The sequence below is a fragment of the Periplaneta americana genome, chromosome 7, assembly GCF_040183065.1.
Source record: "Periplaneta americana isolate PAMFEO1 chromosome 7, P.americana_PAMFEO1_priV1, whole genome shotgun sequence".
NCBI classification, from domain to species: Eukaryota; Metazoa; Arthropoda; class Insecta; order Blattodea; family Blattidae; genus Periplaneta; species Periplaneta americana.
In genome coordinates, this window is record NC_091123.1 from 8,559,086 (window position 1) to 8,578,957 (window position 19,872).

Sequence of the window (19,872 nt, forward strand, 5' to 3'; positions counted from 1 at the left end):
TTTCGTACAATCCTGAATTTTAGTCCCTTTTGTTGATTGGCGCATGTGTAAACTACCGAAGGGCTGTGTGAGTAAGCTTCTGAAACTGATTTTCAGAGCCATTTAATTAACTCTCCCATTTTGATGTTAAGTGTAAAAGATCAGTACAGCTGTTTTCTCTTTGCTTTAGAGATTATGCTACATAAGTCTCTATGTTCTCGATTCAGGAGGCTGCATTGGAGCGGTTGTACCGTTGGACTCAGAGCCACTGCCGCAACATCGAGTCTGCAGAGACAAGCGGTCTGCTTACCCAGGCCATGTCTCGTCTGCAGGACAGACCAGTCCTGTTCAAGTGAGTAATGAAATCTGTGTGCTGTTTTGTTTATTTTCATGAGTACACCTACTTAATTTATACAGAGTGAAAGTGGTATAATTGTACAGATTTAAGGGAGTAATAGTATACATTAAAATATGCGTTTTGTAATTAAGTGCATGGTTAATTAGAAAATTGGACTGAAAGTCTGCGTAGTTTGGCAACAGCTTATCTCTGACTTACCTACGAATACACACATGCACTCGGTCTGAATAGCAGCATTTCGTCCCTTAGTCACTGCAGCATGGATACCAGACTTTCTAATGGCAGGAAATAATGATACGTATTAATCTTTTTTACTAAATTTGCTAGAAAACTGTCCGTTTTATTTAAAACTGCAGAGGGATAAATCATTTATCATTTTCTCTAATGATGAATAGAATTCAGAATTGTATGGCTAGTACTTATTGGGTAAAACAGTGTTAACATTTAGGGGAAAATTATTTTTTCTGAGAAAAGTATTACAGCGAATTTTTTATATCCCTTCCCCTCCTAAAATTTAGGGTGCGTGGATTATTTGTATATACGGTATTTATGTTGCGATTTTAGCACACGAATATTGAGTTCCTTGATGCATGTTTTGCAGGTATGTTCTGGATGAGTACTGCACTGCTCGACGGTCAGTGCTGGTGAGAGCATTCATTGACGCCCTTACCCAGGGTGGTCCAGGCGGCACTCCGAAACCCATCGAGATGCACGCACATGACCCAAAGCGCTATGTGGGCGACATGCTGGCCTGGTTGCACCAGACCATCCCCAGCGAGAAGGAGAATCTGCTGGCACTGCTCAAGGGCTGCGACAAGACAGGTCACAGTATCAGTTTCTCTAATAACAAGTGTGAATATATAGAGGGCACTCTGAAGGCCTGCTCTCACTTAGCAGAATTGGATCGAAATGTCTGCAGCCACTCACATCTACTGTAGTGGAATGGAATCGAACCGATTCGTGTTACAGTTTAAAATGAAACTCATAATAGCTTTAAAATAGTTATATGAAGAGAAAAAGAAGAAACAGATATTCAAAACAAGAAAAGGAAATACTCAATTCATGGGATTTTTAACTTGATATACACATGGAGAATTTTCCACTTTATTTCATTATCTTCTGAGAGATGAAACAAAATTCCCTTCTTTTGCACTTCTTTGGATTAAAATTTTTATCTGATGCTTCCATTAATTTACTTATTTCACTCCACGCATTATCACTGTCATAATTATCGCAGAATGCTTTTGTGTTTTGTCTTACAATAGCGGATGTCAGCAAACAGCTGGATACATGAAGAAGATTGATTACAATAGCGGATAATTTTGTCATACCTCCACGATAAAAATAGGTGATTCATAATGAACAAGTTTCGCTGATTTTGAAAATCGCCATAGAAATATACTATCATGTCAGATTAAAAAGATATAAACACATTTAGAATCTCACATACGCGGTTTCAAAAAAAAAAAATGTTAGATTAATTCTTATGATATAATGATGTATTGATGCTAGGTTAAGATTAATTTACAAATGTAGTTTTATATGCATGCAATAATATTTGAGCCATATTTTAAGGGAACATACCTATAACTTTGCTTAAAAGTGTTTAGTAGTACATATGTGATTTTCTCTTGCACTCCTGCCTGCTCTCCCTCACAAGAAACCAAGAGTAATCTCCCATCATTACTGGATCCTTACAACCTTGATACCTTTTCTCTGCAATGGAAATGTCTTGATGAAATCGTTCCCCTATCATCACTCAGATTTTCCAGAAAATGGATTTTCTAAGCCATTCAACAACCCATGTTTTAGTAGCATTTCAACAAATTTGACACCAAAGTTTTGTAGTTTTCTTCTTTTGTGTTTCCGAGAAAACCACATACAACCCTTTTAAATGAAATGAACCGTTTGTAATTTTTTTCTAACATTTCATTCTCCATGAGTTTTCTGATTTGAGGTCCAATAAAAATCTCTTCTTTCAACTTTACATATGTTAACTGTGGAAGCTTGCCTTGTAAATATGAAAATCCACTACCGTCCTTTTTGAGTGTCTTAACAAAATTCTTTATTAGCCCAAGTTTTATGTGTAAGGGAGTAAGAAGAATCTTATCAGGCTGAACCAATAGTGTTTTTTTTTTACATTACTTTCCCCCGGAACATATTCCTGCCACTTGTCCCACATAATGTTTTCCTGTAGCACGGCTGTCCCACAAACACAAAAACAATATTTTGTGAAGCGCCTAGGCAAGAGCCCTTACAAGATACTATCAGCCAGGCCAACTGAACTAAGATTTTCTAACCAGGTGTTACTCCTCCCCTTCCTCATTTCTCATCTAGGCTTAGAACTGGCTATGGTGGAGTCCTAAACAGTGGTGTCATTCACATGATGAAGGAACTGAATTATTGTGGAACATAAGAAGAGAAAGTTATTTATATCTGTAACACATTTTTATAATAATTGTCCAAAAGATGCATCTGTAACAGTTGCTGTTTGTTTTGTAGATGTTAGCGATCAGATCCAGCAAACTCTGTCCAACATCACTGAAGGGGTGTGTCATCCTCTGAAAGTGCGAGTGGAGCACATAATGGCGACAGATGCAGGGGCCACGGTGCTGTACTCAGTCACCAACTTGGTTCGCTTCTATCACCAAGTGATAGGACAGGTATGTAAATGGCTTACAGTTCAGGAACGTAAGTTATTTCGTTTCTTGTAAGAACAGTGAAATATTGTTATAAGTAGAGCCCAAATTTTTGGCGAAATGCCTTTTTTGGACGATGATGCCTTTTCTTCCTACTTACCATTGTTGTTTACATGCTTTGTAAGTTGACATTACTGCATGTTGCTATAGAAACAAAAGAAATCAGTGCTGTTATAATTACTTACCGCACTAGTGTGGTAAATAGGAACAATTGGAACCTTTATTTAGAAAAATACACATTTTCATATCTTCTTTCAGATTTTTCCAGTATTAACTTAGCGCAGCCTATCTTCTATGCTTCTTCAATCTCTTCATTCACTAGATTCTCTACCAATTCTTTTGCCATAATCATTAAATGATTACAAAACTTCAAATTAAACTCATATATTGATCAGTTTAATACAAATTATATTACCAGAAACAACAATGACTGTTTACATTGAAACAAAATGCCTACATACTGCCTTGGTAGTGATGTTCAAACTTTCTTATAGGAGAAATTTTTACTTATACAAATTTATCTAATATTTAAAATTAAAAACAGATTTATTTAAATAATGATCTTCCAAAAAATCTTGCAATACACATGTGTCAAGGAAAAGGACCTACAAGAAATCTCTTTTCTCGTATTATTTTAAATTAATTTCCAAATGAATTAGAAGATTTCAGTTGGAAGAAGAATAGGAAGAAGATATTAAGTAGAGCCTCTATTTTCCTAACATAGTTTCATATCAATGTATGAAGCCTTTTAAATCAACATTTTCACTTTTGCCCTTTATGGTACAGTCACAGACATAAAAATTGCAAAAAATTCAGTATTATAAAAAAAATGATATATCTGCTCTCAAGAGTATCACAGAATCACAAATCTTGTCTTAAACGAAAGCTACAAGTCTGCTAATCAGTTTTCTTTGATGATTTTTAGAAATTTTAATTTAGATATTTTTATTTTTATTTTGAATTTTTATGAACTTAAGGAAAAATTGCACATCTATTTTAACTTATTCTTTAATTTGCAATTTGACAATTTTCTCTTACAGAATTATTCATGTATAATGTCAGAATATGCCCAAAAATTTTATTCAGTTATCTCTATTATTGTCTGATAGTCTCTTCTTTAGTTCTTTCTGCAGAGACCTGCAGAAGATGCTCCTTTTTCTGTTAAAAGCTATAGACAATTATAACCTCTTAATTCCTGAATATTAATAAAATGAGTTGTATAATATCTGACTTTTCATGATTATCGCAATCTCCATAGATATCCAGCTCTGAACATTGTTAAAGAACCATCTACAAAACTCCTATTTAACAGTGGAGGTTTTGTAAAGAAAGAAAAGGTATGTAGGTGAGTGAAAAAAATACGTTAGTTTTATATTTAGGTAAATAATTTAGTTGTGTCTTTGGATAAACATAATGTGGCGATTTACTGTGTTTCCCTTCCCACTCAGAATGCACGGTGAAATGAGTTGCAGGTGGTTCCAGGTAGTCTCCTGCAGACGACACTGGAGGAACTGCAGGAGCTGAGCCAGCAGACCTTCCTGCTCGCCCTGCAGAGTCAAGTGAGGCAGCAACTGAATGAACGCATAGAGACTCCTCCCTCGGACTTGTCGCCTTCCCCTGGTGTCTCCCAGCTGCTGAACCTGCTGCGCGAGGTGCTGTCTGTTGGAAGTGTGGCAGAGGGGAGACAACAGGACCTCGTCAAGGTGATGAATCCTGCTACTGTACTGCTGTGTTCTTTCTACTTCACTTGATAAGAGAGTAAACTCTGCAACAGGACACCGAGGTGTAATCAATTCAGCATAATAATAATTCAGATTTATGCAGCGAAAAGCTGCCATTTCATTGCCAAATGCCATACCTGCCTATCTTCAGCTAAATATTTTTCCAGATTTCAATAATAGTTGTTGTTGTTGTCTAGTGCTTTGCATCTGGCAATGAAGCCATTAGCAGTCATGCTTTCCAATACTTTTGAACTGTAGTTTCTTCTGATCTTAATGCTTCACAGGTCTTGAAGTGATCTTCATTCATTTCTATAATAGTAATAATAATAATTTTTAACGTAGAACTATGTCTTCCTCAAAGTGTTCTCAGGGTGGGTAGAAGTCAGAGAGCAATATAACATTGAAGGGATAAGAGAATGGGTATCCAGGAGAAAATGAGAGGAGATTGGACATGTTAGCAGGATGTCACGTGTCTAGATAGTGTGACTATGTGATTGACCTGGAGGAAGATGAGAACAAGGAGGGAATACGAACAGAACAAAGGAAACACAAGGAGAAAAATAAGAATACAAAGATAACACGGGAAATACAAGGAGAACATGGTGAAGATGGAAAAAACACAAGGGGAGTATCAAGAGAACAAGGAAAACACAAGGAGAATAATGGGAACACAAGGTGAAGAAGGGGAACGAAAGGGGAACACAAAGAGATCAATGGAAATACAAGGAGAACAAGGCGAAGACGGAAAACAGAAGGAGAACAAGAGGAATACAAGGAGACTACAAAGAGAACAAGGGGAGCAAGTGTAAACAAGGACTAGGAGAATAGGAGGAGACCAAATGGAATGCAAGAAGAGAGGGAAAATCGAGGAGAACAAGGAGAATTGGGGATTGATTCATTGTTTCTGCCCAAGGACAGGTCTTTCACTGCAAACTCGGCATTCTCCAATCTTTCCTATTTTCCACTTTCCTCTTAGACACCGCATATGATCCATATAGCTTAAGTCCACACCTGTGAAGTAATGGTTAGCACATCTGGCCGCGAAACCAGGTGGCCCGAGTCTGATTCCCAGTTGGGGCAACTTACCTCGTTGAGGTTTTTTTCCGGGGTTTTCCCTCAACCCATTACGAGCAAATGCTGGGTAACTATTGGTGCTGGGCCTCAGACTCATTTCACCGGCATTATCACCTTCATCTCATTCAGACGCTAAATAACCTAAGCTGTTGACAAAGCGTCGTAAAATAACCTACTCCATATAGCTTAATGTCGTCTATCATCTGATATCTTCTTCTGCCCGAAATTTTCTCCCATTCACCATTCCTTACAGTGCATCCTTCAGAAAGCAGTTTCGTCTTAATCAGTGACCCAGCTAATAATGTTTATTAGTCCACATCTGTGGAGTAATGGCTGGCATGTCTGGCTGCGAAACCAGGTGACCTGGGTTCGATTCCCGGTCGGGGCAAGTTACCTGGTTGAGATTTTTTCCGGGGTTTTCCTTCAACCCAATATGAGCAAATGTTGGGTAACTTTCGGTGTTAGACCCAGGACTCATTTCACCAGCATTATAACCTTCATCTCATTCAGACGCTAAATAACCTGAGATGTTGATAAAGCATCGTAAAATAACCTAATAAAAAAAATAATGTTTATTTACAACTGATTGGAAGAATGTACTTCAATGAATGAAGACTGCACACAAAATGTTTTCACTGCAGTAACAAAAACTGAACTGGAGTGCGTGAACAGGACGTGTGCACAAGATTGTTGTATCCACCAATTTAAGAGTTCGTGTACAATGTTCACACTTGTTCCTGCACTGTGGATTTGAGCACCAAAAGAAACATTTTGTATGTGCACTGTGACAACTAGTGCTGCACTGTGATAGATCAACGCTTAAAGTTTACTGTCAAAGAATACTCCAGGACGTTTTGATGCTGTCTGTTCTGTTAATTTGATTAATTTAAATTATAGTGAAATTTAAGAGAAGTAGTTTTCATCGTGAAAGTTGTAATAGTAATAATAATGATAATAAGTTGAACTTTCTCTTTTTCACCTTTTTTCATCACCTTCACAGCAACTATTAAAACCTTTCTTTTAGCAGTGATCAAAGTATAAATGAATGCTTGTTGTAAAGTAGAAAATATTTATGCTTTGTTGCCAGATTGTGGCCAGCATCGTCGACCCCCTTTTGCAAGCAGTGAATGAGAGTGCAACAAGGCTGCCAACTACAGACATGGCTGTCTACCTGCTTAACTGCATGTACCAGATGCAGTCCACGCTATCCTTGTATGAGTTCATGGATGATCGTTTGGAAAGGCTTCAGGTATGCAGGCAGAATCCAATTCATGCTCTCAGTTTAGAAAGATATAAATTTTCTTAGTGAAGTATGTGTTAAACATAGTGGAAAACTTTTAGAAAGAAGTTTTCATGAACCATCGGTGGGAATCAGTAGTGACTTTCTGCCCCCTTGCACATTAGTTCCATTAGTGACTTCCTATTTTCTCAGATTCTTTGTTTTTACTTTTATTTTTTTCTGTATCTTTCCTTCGTCCTTTTTACAGATATCCTTTCATTATTTCTTGCTCACATTTTTTCTTCATTCCTTTCTGGTTTACAGTTTCTCTTTCTTTCTGTTTTCTTCACGTTCCTTCCCTTTTACCTTTGTTCTTTGTCTCATTCTGTTTTTCTTCCATTCTTTCGTTTCGTTCTCTTATTTCTTCTTTCCATTCTTGTTTCTGTGAAGGACTGGATTCCATATTTAGTGAGACTTGGGATTTCCCATTAAAAAATTCGTAGTGATACTTGTGGTGGACAAGGTCGCAGTTGGGGATTTTCTCGTTGCTCTCCTTTTGTCTATATTAGTCATCAACATCCTTCCAACCAATCTCTCTCCAATTATTCTACAGCATTCCCCAATCATGAGCTGGCAATGTGCCCAAGGTTTTCCTCGGAGCACTCCTGTTTCCTCAACTTTGGCATCAACATCATTTCGAAGTCCCCATCCCATTATCATTCCATAGCATTGTTCAATCAGTGGCTGGTGATGCGTTCAGGGTTTTTCTCGGAGTTTTTCCATTTCTGCACGGTATGCATCAACATCATTCCTCAGTAACAGTAGCAAGTACAGTCTTTTTTTATGCTTTCCTTTTTCTTCCTTTCTTACTATTTTCTGTTTTCTTTCTTTCTTAATTTTTTATTTCTTCATTCTGTTTCTCTGTACAAAAACTTGCCCTGACATGTTCAGACATTTTTAACAAGAGCCAGAACAGGTCACATTGTCACACAATTGTACCTACACCGATTTCACCTTTCTGATAATACTAATTGTCTGTGGTGTAATAATCATTTTGAAGATCTGGAACACATTCTTCTATACTGTCCATCCATAAACCACAAAAGAAGTAAATTAAAATCATCAGTACCAGTTGCAGAAGACACAGCTCTGCAGTATATATTGAATACACCCCAACTCTGGCTACTAGCAACAGGCATCTATAATGAACACCGATCAAAATACCCCTCATTTCTCATGAAAAACAAAAACTGAATAGACTACAGTGGACTGTAGTGGACTTTAAGTTGTCAGCAAACAGCTGGGTATATTAAGAAGATTGATTGATTGATTCTGTTTCTCTGTCATTCTTTCTTTCATTTTTTATTTCCTCTTTCCCATTATATATTCCTTACAGACTTTTTTCTCTATTTCTGTCCACTTGTATTTTTTCTTCCTCATTTTATTTGATTTCTCATTTTTGGCTTCTTTCTCTCCCTATTTTTTTTTTGTCCATTTTTCTTTCTTTCATTAAATCTCTATTTCTTTCTAACTTCCTCTGTTTTTTTCTTCTAATCTATACATATCTTTTATTCATTTTTTCTTTTTACCTCGCTCTGTGTGTTTCTTCCCCTATTTCCTTATGTCTTCCATCTCTTTTCTTGTCATTTCTTTGTTTGTGTTCCGTCTTTTCTTTCGTTTTTTGTCTTTACTGCTCTCCTTAATGTCTTTCTTCAATTATTTTTCTATCTGTAAGACAGAACCAAGGAAAAACAATGGAAGGCATCAATTCAAAACACCACTTACCCTTTTCCGTCAGGGAAAAATTCATTGAAAGATTTAAACTTAATTTCTGATCTATCTTGAAAATCTGCTGTGGCCATGCTCAGATTAGTTACTGGTCACGATTGCCTCAGTAAACATCTTCATCGAATCACCATATTGACTTCTCCTAAATGCTTATTATGCATAAAGGAAAAGGATATGGACATGGAATACCTGGCAAATTGCGAATCTCTTGAGAGACTTTTGTGGATCTTACGTCCAAATATTGGGAAGCAAGAAGGAAGATAACGTTATTGTTAAATTCTGAGCATTAAACACACACCTTTTCCATCTCAATACTGGTTGATCATGACTGTCTTGGACAACATCTCTATTGCTTTGGAATTGTGATGTCCAGTTTGCATCCTTTGTAACTCATCTGAGGTTATGGACAAAGAACACCTCCGGAGATGCCCAGCTTTGTGGAGTTCCTCAGACCTATTAAGATACTGGGAGGCTAGATCGAAAATGATGGAAGTACGGAATAATGTTTTTTCTTCTTTATTTAGTTTTAATCTGCCATTAGATTAAATAAAATTATTTTCTTATCCTTCTTACTTCAAAACTAATGTTACTTTAAAGATGCAGTTAGACTCACAGTATCTCAGTCTGATTATTTTATTGGATATCGTGCAATTATTTGCTCCTTACTTAAAATAGATTGAATAATCAGTACTCCTTGAATGCAATCCAAACAATTTATTGATGTTGTCATTTTATTTTTCTTTGTTGAAAGGCTCAGTCTGATGCCCAGTTGGACACTCTGACGTCAGAGCAAGCTAGTTCGTTGGTGGCCAACCTGAATCTCGGGCCCATCTACACCATCCTGCAGGAGCAGGGCAGGGGTTCACTGTCCTCCATCCCAGGCATGGAGCCCTCCAGCCTCAAAAACTTTCTGGTTTGTATCTGTGGCTGTGGTAGTAACAAATCCATGATCCCACTGTAAACCCAATTCATGTGGTATCATTTGATAGCATGTACACGACTTTAATAAATCCCTCATATGTAGCAACTATGAGACAAAGTCAGTGTTGGATAACTGATTTTGCCAGTTAATTGGAAAATAATTTTATAGGTTATTTAAAGAATACTGATACACTTGTTTAGAGATGCCGCCATCTTGCTACTGCTGTTTCCAAACTGTCTATCTCAGAAGTGTTAGAGATTGAGGTCGTGAATTAGCTGTTCTGTCATTTGTTGAGCAGAGAAGAAAGTATGGATTACTCATGTAATAGCTGTTTGTGCATAATTAATAATCACCAAATATCGGCACATAACATTGGAATTTTGTTATAATGGCACATTTAGTATATAGCATATAACAGAAGTTTGTGGAGTTAACACAAGTTACTTGCCCAATTTAAAAATGGCAGCTTCCTGCCTCACTTCTCAGTTAGCAATCCCAGTAGGTGTGAAATCTGTGTAACAGCTAAATCTGCTTGACTCTTCTTTAGCTTTCTACATGAGAGAGCTTGTTTCCAATCCAGTGAGTCCAAATTGAATTTGTGGTGAACAAACAACAATGGTGCGAGAGCAAGTTTGCGCAGAGTGCTTCTATTTTCCTCTACCACTATTGCATCATTTCTTTTATTGTTAATAATGATAATAAAAATAATAATCATCTTGTGCAAGGTATGGTCATCTATCCTCAGTGGTTTAATGGATGCAATAACATTTTTATCATATAAAATGAACAAAGCCCTCAAAATACTCCAAAATCGGATAGAGAAGAAAATAATATGCAACTAAAACTATCGATTTTTCTCCATGAGACACAAAAATGAAGATTTCAATTTAAACATACAAAATAAAAAATTGCAGAAATCTGAAAGCACTAGATATCTAGGAGTTCAGTTAGACAATAAATTAAACTGGAACCACCACATAGAAAATGTAATAAATAAAGCAAATAAAAAAGCATCGCTGATAAAACGTCTGAGCGGGATGACATGGGATAGTTCTCAAGATACCTTGAACAAAACATACAGAACATATATCAAATCAGCTATTAAATATGGCAATGAGGCAATAGTCACGGTAAAAAAAAAAAAAAAACAAAACAAAATAAATTGGAACAAACACAAAATAATATATTAAGACTCGTAACAGGAGGAGTAAAAACTACTCCCTCTACAGCGCTACAGTTGTACACATAAAACAGGTTCTCTAAAAGTCATAAGTAAGAAAGATTAGATTAAATCTAATCTTTCTTACTTATGACTTTTAGAGAACCTGGAGGTTCATTGCCGCCCTCACATAAGCCCACCATCGGTCCCTATCCTGAGAAAGATTAAATTAAATCTAATCTAGTTCAGTCTAATACAGTATTGTCTAATCTAAGATATTCTAGTACAATGCAATCTAATGTATTCCGGACCAATTTAATTCAGTCTAGTGTGTATTCCAATTTGTCGACAAATACTAATTGCTGAGTATGGTATGACTTTAAAAGGCAGCTGAATCTGCCCATGAAGTGACAGAAGATTCCTGTGCTATTGATTGATGTGTATTTTGTGAATTGCAGAGCAAACTGGATGGCTTCCTGGTGATGCCAGACATGTTAGTGCTGCCACAAATCAACTTGCTTCTCAGTAGTACTCATCGCTCAACTGTTCAGCGTCGGGCATTTGAAGTGATTGGTGCCATATACAAGCAGTTGTATGAAGCCGTGCACGACCCAGAAAATTTGTACCAAAATCCAGCAAGTCTGATGCCACGCACACCTGACCAAGTCCTCAAGCTTCTGATTGTATGAAGTTGCCAGAATATATAACAACGTTATGCTTAAATTCAAATAGCAGTTTGAACTTAAGCCAGATTACTATGGTGCTTGTTTCTGTGATGGATTCCAAGTTGGGAGCACTGACAGCTGCTCTGCATGCTTGCTGGAAATAATGCTCCCTGGTGGTTACTTTGATGACTAGCTTGCTGGATTTCGAGATTAGGTTGCTTGCTATTTTTCGTGTTGGCTTGTAGGATGGAACCAAAGATGATGATATATTATCACTGCTGAAACCATGTTGCCATGTTCGTCGTTTTCCAACTAATTTTTTTTTTTTTTTTGTAGTCCTTAGTTTCTAAGAAACAGCAATTAAATATTGGACTTTAGCCGTTTTACACTTCTACTTTAGTTATTTTATTATGACATTTACTATTGTTAATGTGGGACTTCAGTTGTTTTCCACTCATAGTTTAGTTTCTTTTTGATCATGAGTATTAGCAACAGATGAAACAGCAGATGATTTACCAATTTCAATTGTGAAAAGAGCCAGCTGCATGTGAACAGTAACCAGCATAGTAACAAATGCAGGAGCCATCAGAGCACCAAGCTTGCTTGCCAGCAAGGAATCAAGCAACGAAACAAGCACCATGGGAATTGGGCTTTAGTAACTAGTACTAGAGGCGTTATTTTGGGGGGTATAATAAGGCAGTTACCCCTTCCAAGTTTAAGATAAAAGAAATATAATTGAATAGTATTATACATCTTGATTACACAACTTTTAACACTATATCACTTAGGAATATAATATATGGTGATACAAACTCACATGAAATAGCTGCAACAACTTCTACATCGGACAGACAGGCAGGTCATTTCAAACACGTTATTACAAAGAACACATCACAGCCATAACCAAATCATACAACACTCCCACATATGCAAAACACATCACAAACGCCAACACACCTACAGCAACATAGACACAGACATGTAAATTCTACATAACCAACCGAAAAACCAGAAACTAAACACACTAGAACAATATGAAATATGCAGATACACAAAAACACACCCTCAATAAATTCTCAATACACAACTGAATTTCAGAACACACTATTTGACTCTGCAATACACAACACAAATGCACCCCCAGCAAACCAAATGAAGACACCGGAAGATGCAAGGACCTCACCAGTTCTGAAGACAGTTCCCAAGCTGAAACTAGTCAACTAATTATTTATAAATTTAGTTCAGTATTAACACGTGAAAGTAATCATTATATTATATTCCTATACTTGTTTTTTTGAAAGATGGGACATGACAGGAGCGTTGCGATCGGAAAAACAACTGAATGTCACATAGCATGGTAGGCCTGTTGCTATGGTAACAAGAGTCGAGTTGCCAAACTTAGTTTCCACATGGCGAGTGCTTAATAGCTCTCTTGCCAACATTTATTGTGCACACAATGGCACGTTTCATCTTTGATTCTCTGTCGATTTTTGTATTGTTTTCTTACCTTTGCGTCAATTGTCAATGAATGTTTTAACGTCACTTGCTAGCTTCCATCAGCTGGCAGCATGGTAGTCCATATTGGCAACATGGCACTGTAGTTCCAAGCTCGGCCGCATAACTGTCATGTCCCATCTTTCAAAAAAACAAGTATAAATGAATAGTATTACTAAAAAAAGAAAAATGGAAGAAGTATACCTTTAATATTAAAACATTCCACTTTTATAAACTGTTAAGAAATAAAGGACGAGATTTGTTGGGACTAATAATTCAGGAAATTTTTTGTGGCAATGGCATATCATCCGACAATGCTTTGTCCCATTAGGAATGCACAGCAAATATGGTGTTTCAATCCACTGCATAATTAATTTCGGAATTGGTGAGGTTATTATATACTGCTTACGAATGTTAGGGTATGTATTCAGCTGGAGAGTGTCATCAGGCTGTAATAACTAACGATCTGTTTAAAGATTTTAGAGACAGTATGTCTGAGCTACTTCCATAAATCATTAAAAAAGACACGCACAGGTGAAATAAAACGAGCTGATTTACATTTAGGAGTAGATTTTACGGATAGTATTATTTACTAAAATTAAAATTTTGCTGCATGGCTTCAACCATGGGAAAGGAAATGTTTAGTCTCTGCCTGCAATAGAATTTGGGAAAATGAAATGGGAAATTTTAGGTACACTAATTTATACAATTTAGCTGCATAGACAATCACATGTTTAAATCTTTTTTTTTTTTATTATCAATTTAACCACAGCGGTCAAGTTCATGGTATGGAAATTTCAGAAGAAATACGAAGGAAGTACAACCCACGATAATGATACACTATAAGGTCTTCCCCTAACAAATCTTGCTCCCTCCCATCCAAGAGGAGTAGATACTCCTCTTGCTCCCATCCAAGCAAAAACTGAAATGACGCCTCTGACTAGTCCATAGAGCACATATATTTTTGTTTTAATTAATTTATTATATATACAGTCAAACCTCCATATAACGATATTTGCGGGTCCTAGCAGGTTGTATTTTTATATCAGGGTTATTGTTACATTGAGAGTCTGTGATTTATCACACAGGATAAAAAATGCAAGCAGAGTACTGTTTAACCTACAGGATAATACTAGGAGATAACATGTAAAGGAACTAAATATAATAAATCATAAATTTATGTACTTACATACTGCAGAAGTAGATTTAATACAGTACAGTATTACTGCATAAATCTATTTTTGAAAGAAATCTGAAAATTTTCTTTACTTTTTGCTCTGTAAGACGCATGTTTGATTGATTTCCTCCTTGCATTTTGCACCCTTATAAGCCATTCTTTTTTCTGACATCATTTCGAGAAACAATCCCGTTTTGTTGTCATTAAAGATGTCTTCAGGGAAGTGGCGGCTGATTGACTGAGGCAAGTGAGGCCGGGCCTCAGTCACTTGGCTTAACTGAAATCAAATTTTGTGTTTTTATATAATATATTAGTTAGTTGAATGAAGCATGTATCGCTGTAGAAGCATTTGAAAACTTTGATGTATATAGAACTGTTTTGCAGTAAAATTTGTTCCTGAGGCCGGGATCGCTTATGCCGGGTCTGGCTTAATGCATTTCATGTCCTTTCGCGGGCTTTGAGTTTATGCTTAAAACGTTGTAGCTGAGGCACAATTCGGCTGGCCTGGTCAGGTTTCACTCGTCCCATCCATGGGCCGGCCTCAAGGGTAGAGTGGGGTGGGAATGGCAATGGTGACTTGTCTTCCTAAATAGGCCATAAATAACAAAATTCCAGCTCTTTGGCAGGCAGAGACCCACACTATTCTCTCCCCTTATGTCTCAGTTTATGACATAAGCGAGGGTGTTCTACTATTGTACTTGGTAGTACAGTAGTGAATCTGGGCCAATGTTGTTATGTATTTTGGGAAAATATAAACAGAAACAAAAGAGAGAAATAATGCTGGAGAAGTTAATTCATTGTCAGAGTGTCCTTTATCGAGAAGAAATAATACTGAAAGAAAGGAAGTTTTAAATAAAGAGAGAGACTACCGAGATACCTACGACATCGCTGATAATTTTTCTGACACATAATCTTAAAACGCGAGTTTCTATTGCATCCTGGTATGGGCAACATAAATGGTTATGTGGTAATGTGAGGCAAAATAAACTTCTCTTGGCCTTGTTTATTGCTGTCAAAGGAAAAAAATAAAAAGGAAAAGAAAGAAAGGGGAATTTCAACACATAATATGGGTTGCTTCATCACACTGAAACAATCACTGAAACTCGCAGCATAACAGCTTATTTGGTGAGTGAAATTATTATTTTTCATTGATAATAATAAGAATAGACTAATAATAGTAATAATAATAATAATAATAATAATACAGTAATAATGATATTAATAATATAATAACAATAATAATTAATATCATAAACAAACATTTCCTATCGGAAGCACTTAAACTAGTTGCATCTGGCCTCACCGAGGATTTCGATCACCGGCTGCTACTGCTTCAGGGCTATACTTTTCGAGAACGATTTTCATTTGATTTTCATGCCACGAATCAGCTTCATCATTGGGAGCAGACTTCTCTTCCTCAGCCACCACTTTGTAGATAATTGTCCATTGTGCAACTCAAACCAAGAAATGGATTCGGAACACCTCAAAATCTGTGCATCAGTGGCTGGCCATGTTAATATCTTTGAAAAATATTGGAGTGCAAGAGGTCAAATGACTTTATTGTCAAACGCCTGGCATTAGAAAACAACAACAACTACTTTGTAGACAATGCCATGCCTGTCCTTGAGGTGCTGTAGCCAGCCATTGCTAGTTTTGAAGTTTGAATTGCTGAGTAGACTGCAAAATGAAGGACTTTTTGGAGATCATAGGACCGCCTATAGGAACACTTTGAGTCCTCATTTCATTGAACAATTTTATTGCAGCACTGTCTACATCATCTGGAACTGCTGTCTGCAGTCGTTTTCGTGCTAGATCAAATTTGCTGCTCATAAAATTTTACTCATTTTTTTTTTTAAGAAAAGTAACCAATGTAGATTGTGAAAATTCTTATTTTTGTGAAACTGCTGTCTGTTTCATTACTTCATCTAAATCTTTAAATGCAGCCAATTTAGTTTCCAAACTTATTGGCTTCCATTTAGCAGAAGCCATCGCTATGCCTACTTACTCCCACCTCGTGACCTGTACAGTGGAAAATAACTAGGAAAACTGGTTACATGTCCATCCTTCATAGAAATTCCCACTCTCGGGTCAAGAGCCTTTTACCTACTACCATCTGCAAGACCAAGCTGCTGACTTACGAAAAAAGGACGTGTCTAAAATTGCTTCTTCGCTATAGTGAGAGATATTTAACGTTATTTATGTAGGAAATTTGCTGAGACCATAGAAAAATATCGTTTAATGTGGATTTATCATTATATTGATCTTAGTTATATGGAGGTTTGATTGTATTAGTATTATTTCTGTTTATTATGTTTCCTTGTGATATGCCATTTCCTTCATTATCAGTCCAACTACTGTAATTTTGAATCAGCAAATTTTATTTTTCATCATGTGAATATTGCTGACAGCCCTACTGTCAAATGATTTGTAAGTGTAGTATGTTATTTAAAACTGTCCAAAAAATGGCTGAGAGTTTTATCTTTTTTTTTCTCCCCAGTTTCGGTGCTAGTTTCACAATATGTTGTCATTGTCAGTCTGTAAATAATCTGTAAAATGATTTTGTTGGCCAGTACAAATTGTGAATCAATTTTACTATTGATAATTAATAAAATTTCTCCGTTTCAGTGAACAGTAATGTTATTGAACCAATTCCTGATATTTTTATCAGCAGAAACCTGTTTTATGGCTTTTGTAAAATATATACCGTTACCAGGGAAGATTTGTGATATCATCTTATTCCGGGAATAACTCCTATGTGACATATTTATCGATTTTCAGATTTTTGCTCTATTAAATAACTTAAATAGTGATACAGAAAATAATAAAATCTCCTGTATGTAATTATATTTATTTCTTTAAAAAATGTAAGAATTCACAATCTCCTATGCACTACTGCCATGTGTGTTTTTTTCTTCTACTGAAAAATGTCGTATTTTGCACATAGGAGTTATTGCAGGAACAACGACGATATAGGTGATGAAATTTACTTATTCATTTCTTTGCCTTGTGTGAGTAGATTGTTTCCGTAGAATTTCACATTGTTGTCAATCAATCAATCTTCTTAATGCATCAAACTGTTTGCTGACAACATAAGGTCCACTGTAGTCTATTCAGTCCTTGTTTTTCACGAGAAATGAGGGGTATTTTGTTTGGTGTTCATTGTAGATCCTGGTTGGTGTGTAGTCAATATATACTGCAGGGCTGTGTCTTCTGCAACTGGTACTGATGATTTTAATTGACTTCTTTTGTAATTTATGGATGGGCAGTGTAGAAGAATGTGTTCCAGGTCTTCATCATGATCAGTTGTAATTATTTTGATCTTAAAAAATTTGCTTTGTATGAATAGTCGTTGAGTATGGATGAATCACTTGTTGTGTCAGAAAGAAATATTCGGATGAAATTAAACTATTTTAAACCATTAATAATACTGTATGTAGTTTCACATAATAGTGTATTTCTTTCGAGAACCCTATTTGAAATGTTTATTTTTATTTATTTATTTTTTACCTGGGTTAATGTCCCGCAATATAGCATCGTGGTTCAAGGCATTATGTCTAGGACTTGCTTCAAGGAATGTGCACTGGTTTGAGCCCTCATGAAGAGACAATTTTTTCATGAAATTTCGACCAGTGTATGAGACTGGTGCCCTCCCACCATCGAAATTAATTTAGAGAGTTATGATAGCAAAATCCAACTATGAAAACTAGCGTATAACAGCTGGGGGGGGATTATCGTGTTAACCACACAATATCTCCATTCTGTTTGGATGATCGTTTACTCTTGCTGAGACATGTGGACTTGGGGCCAGCAGCGGTTTGGTTGGCCTGGCCCTTCATGGGCTGCTGCTCCACAGGTTACTTGCGTTTTTGAAAAATTAATTGTAGCTATTACTTCTTATTGTCTTCTTCGAAAGCATTATACTTATTGTGAAAAATATAAGGGCCATGTAGAGAATACACTGAGAAAGTGTGATGAAAGATTGAAACTTGAATTGAAGCAGTTTTCTTCTACATACAAGTTATGAACAAAAAACCAAAGGGAATGCATATTTAGTCCAAGGTCATTGAACTAGAGACTGTAACGTCATGTTTCTACTGAATCTATACCAAGTTCAGGAGGAAATATCAGGTGATTATTCACTGTTTTCAGAGTTCTGCAACATGCAGCTGCAGTCGTATTATTTTTAGATTTACATTTATTTCATGCGCTTAGTGGAAAACTCGTGCGAGTCATGCCAGACGCCCTAAAGTGCGGTAACATTGCAACCAATAGTTTAACTTGTTACAGCGTAGAGCGCCATGTCATAGTTGTGAGGTGTATTGCTATTGGTCACAGGTTCAGTCCGTCAGAATAGTTTGATGTGATGGTATGTGGTTGAAATTACTTAAAAAGGAAACGTGTCAATTATTAATTAACATCGCATGTTATCGAAGAATTTGCTATAAGTGATATTTACGAAGTGCTGGCGTTAAAAGGACTTTCGTTCTCAAGTCAAATAGTAAACATATAGATGGTGTTTTGGCAATTTGATGCATGTTACGGCCAGGCGGGTAGGGAGTAAAAACTATTTGCAAGATGGCGGACTCAAGTTTTTACCAGGTGAGTACCTGGTGGTTTTGTTACGGTTTTGTCTACTTAAAAGGCATTTATCAGTATTGAGTGAAAATAATAACCATTTCCAATAGATTTGCTACAGCTTGAAGTGTTTATCGTTTCGTCGTGTGTGAGAAGTATAGTGCATGTGGTGTTTTAACCTAGTCAGCTATTTTAACAACTTCAGGTTGTAACTCGTTTGACCTTTTTAAATTAAACAGTCACCTGTCAAAATCATTTGTGTGTATGAACCCAGAACTCATTTTACAAAGCAAGTGCGTGGTTGATGTGTTGGCACATTAGTTAAATGTTTTTTTTTTATTTGCGTTCTTGCAGTTGACTTTTACTTGGTCTTGTTTCTTTAATGTGCATTCTTATGTACACCATACCCAAATTTGGAGTACTAATGAAGAAACGAGTGTTTAGTTCTTCACAATGATACCGAAAGATTATATTTGAGAATCTCAAGTTTATGCGTGAAATAATGATCCTTTATTATCCTAAGCTACAAATTGGGAAATGTCATGCTTCAAAAAAGGAAACATGTGTTGACAACATTGAGCTGGTCATGATTAATTAATAGCCCTTATAAATATTAAGTACTGCACCATTTTGTAATAAAATATTCCGTTTGCAGATTTATGGAGTAAAATAAATCTCACATAAGCTCTATAACCTATATATATTTAACAGCATTGGGTCATAGTGTGTTAGTTTTATTACAGTGTTATTTGTGTTACTCTTGGTTGTTGATTCTCTTTGTGGTACTATTTACACTAATACATCCGAATTGATTAACTTCTCAAACAGTGAAGATTTGAGTCATTTGTTTATTTTAGGCATTTTCGTCGAGTGTGTGTGCCTAGCCAGTTTGCACTGAGTGACTCACATATGTTGAAAGGCTTGTAATACGAAATATAGTTCGTTATCGTTAAAAAAAAAAAAAAAAAAACTTTACGCATGATAGTTTTCACGGTCTTTGTAATTCTTTTCAATTTTGTTTTTCAGTAGTGGTTTGGATATA

General features: G+C 36.3%; 2 protein-coding genes across 2 annotated transcripts in view; both read left to right on the forward strand.

Moving 5' to 3' along the window:
• The window catches only part of Cog6 (conserved oligomeric Golgi complex subunit 6), a 24,296-nt gene extending 7,412 nt beyond the window's left edge, over positions 1-16,884 (forward strand). The window contains exons 5-11 of the mRNA XM_069830236.1: positions 207-331; positions 939-1,159; positions 2,840-3,000; positions 4,509-4,739; positions 6,919-7,080; positions 9,590-9,751; positions 11,378-16,884. Coding sequence (XP_069686337.1) covers positions 207-331; positions 939-1,159; positions 2,840-3,000; positions 4,509-4,739; positions 6,919-7,080; positions 9,590-9,751; positions 11,378-11,608 — 1,293 coding nt within the window. The 3' untranslated portion in view covers positions 11,609-16,884. The remainder of the gene's footprint in view (positions 1-206; positions 332-938; positions 1,160-2,839; positions 3,001-4,508; positions 4,740-6,918; positions 7,081-9,589; positions 9,752-11,377) is intronic.
• Positions 16,885-18,577: 1,693 nt separating this feature from the next.
• The window catches only part of Pkn (serine/threonine-protein kinase N), a 251,712-nt gene continuing 250,417 nt past the window's right edge, over positions 18,578-19,872 (forward strand). Inside the window, exon 1 of the mRNA XM_069830226.1 lies at positions 18,578-18,854. Within this exon, the coding sequence (XP_069686327.1) occupies positions 18,831-18,854 (24 nt within the window). The 5' untranslated portion in view covers positions 18,578-18,830. The remainder of the gene's footprint in view (positions 18,855-19,872) is intronic.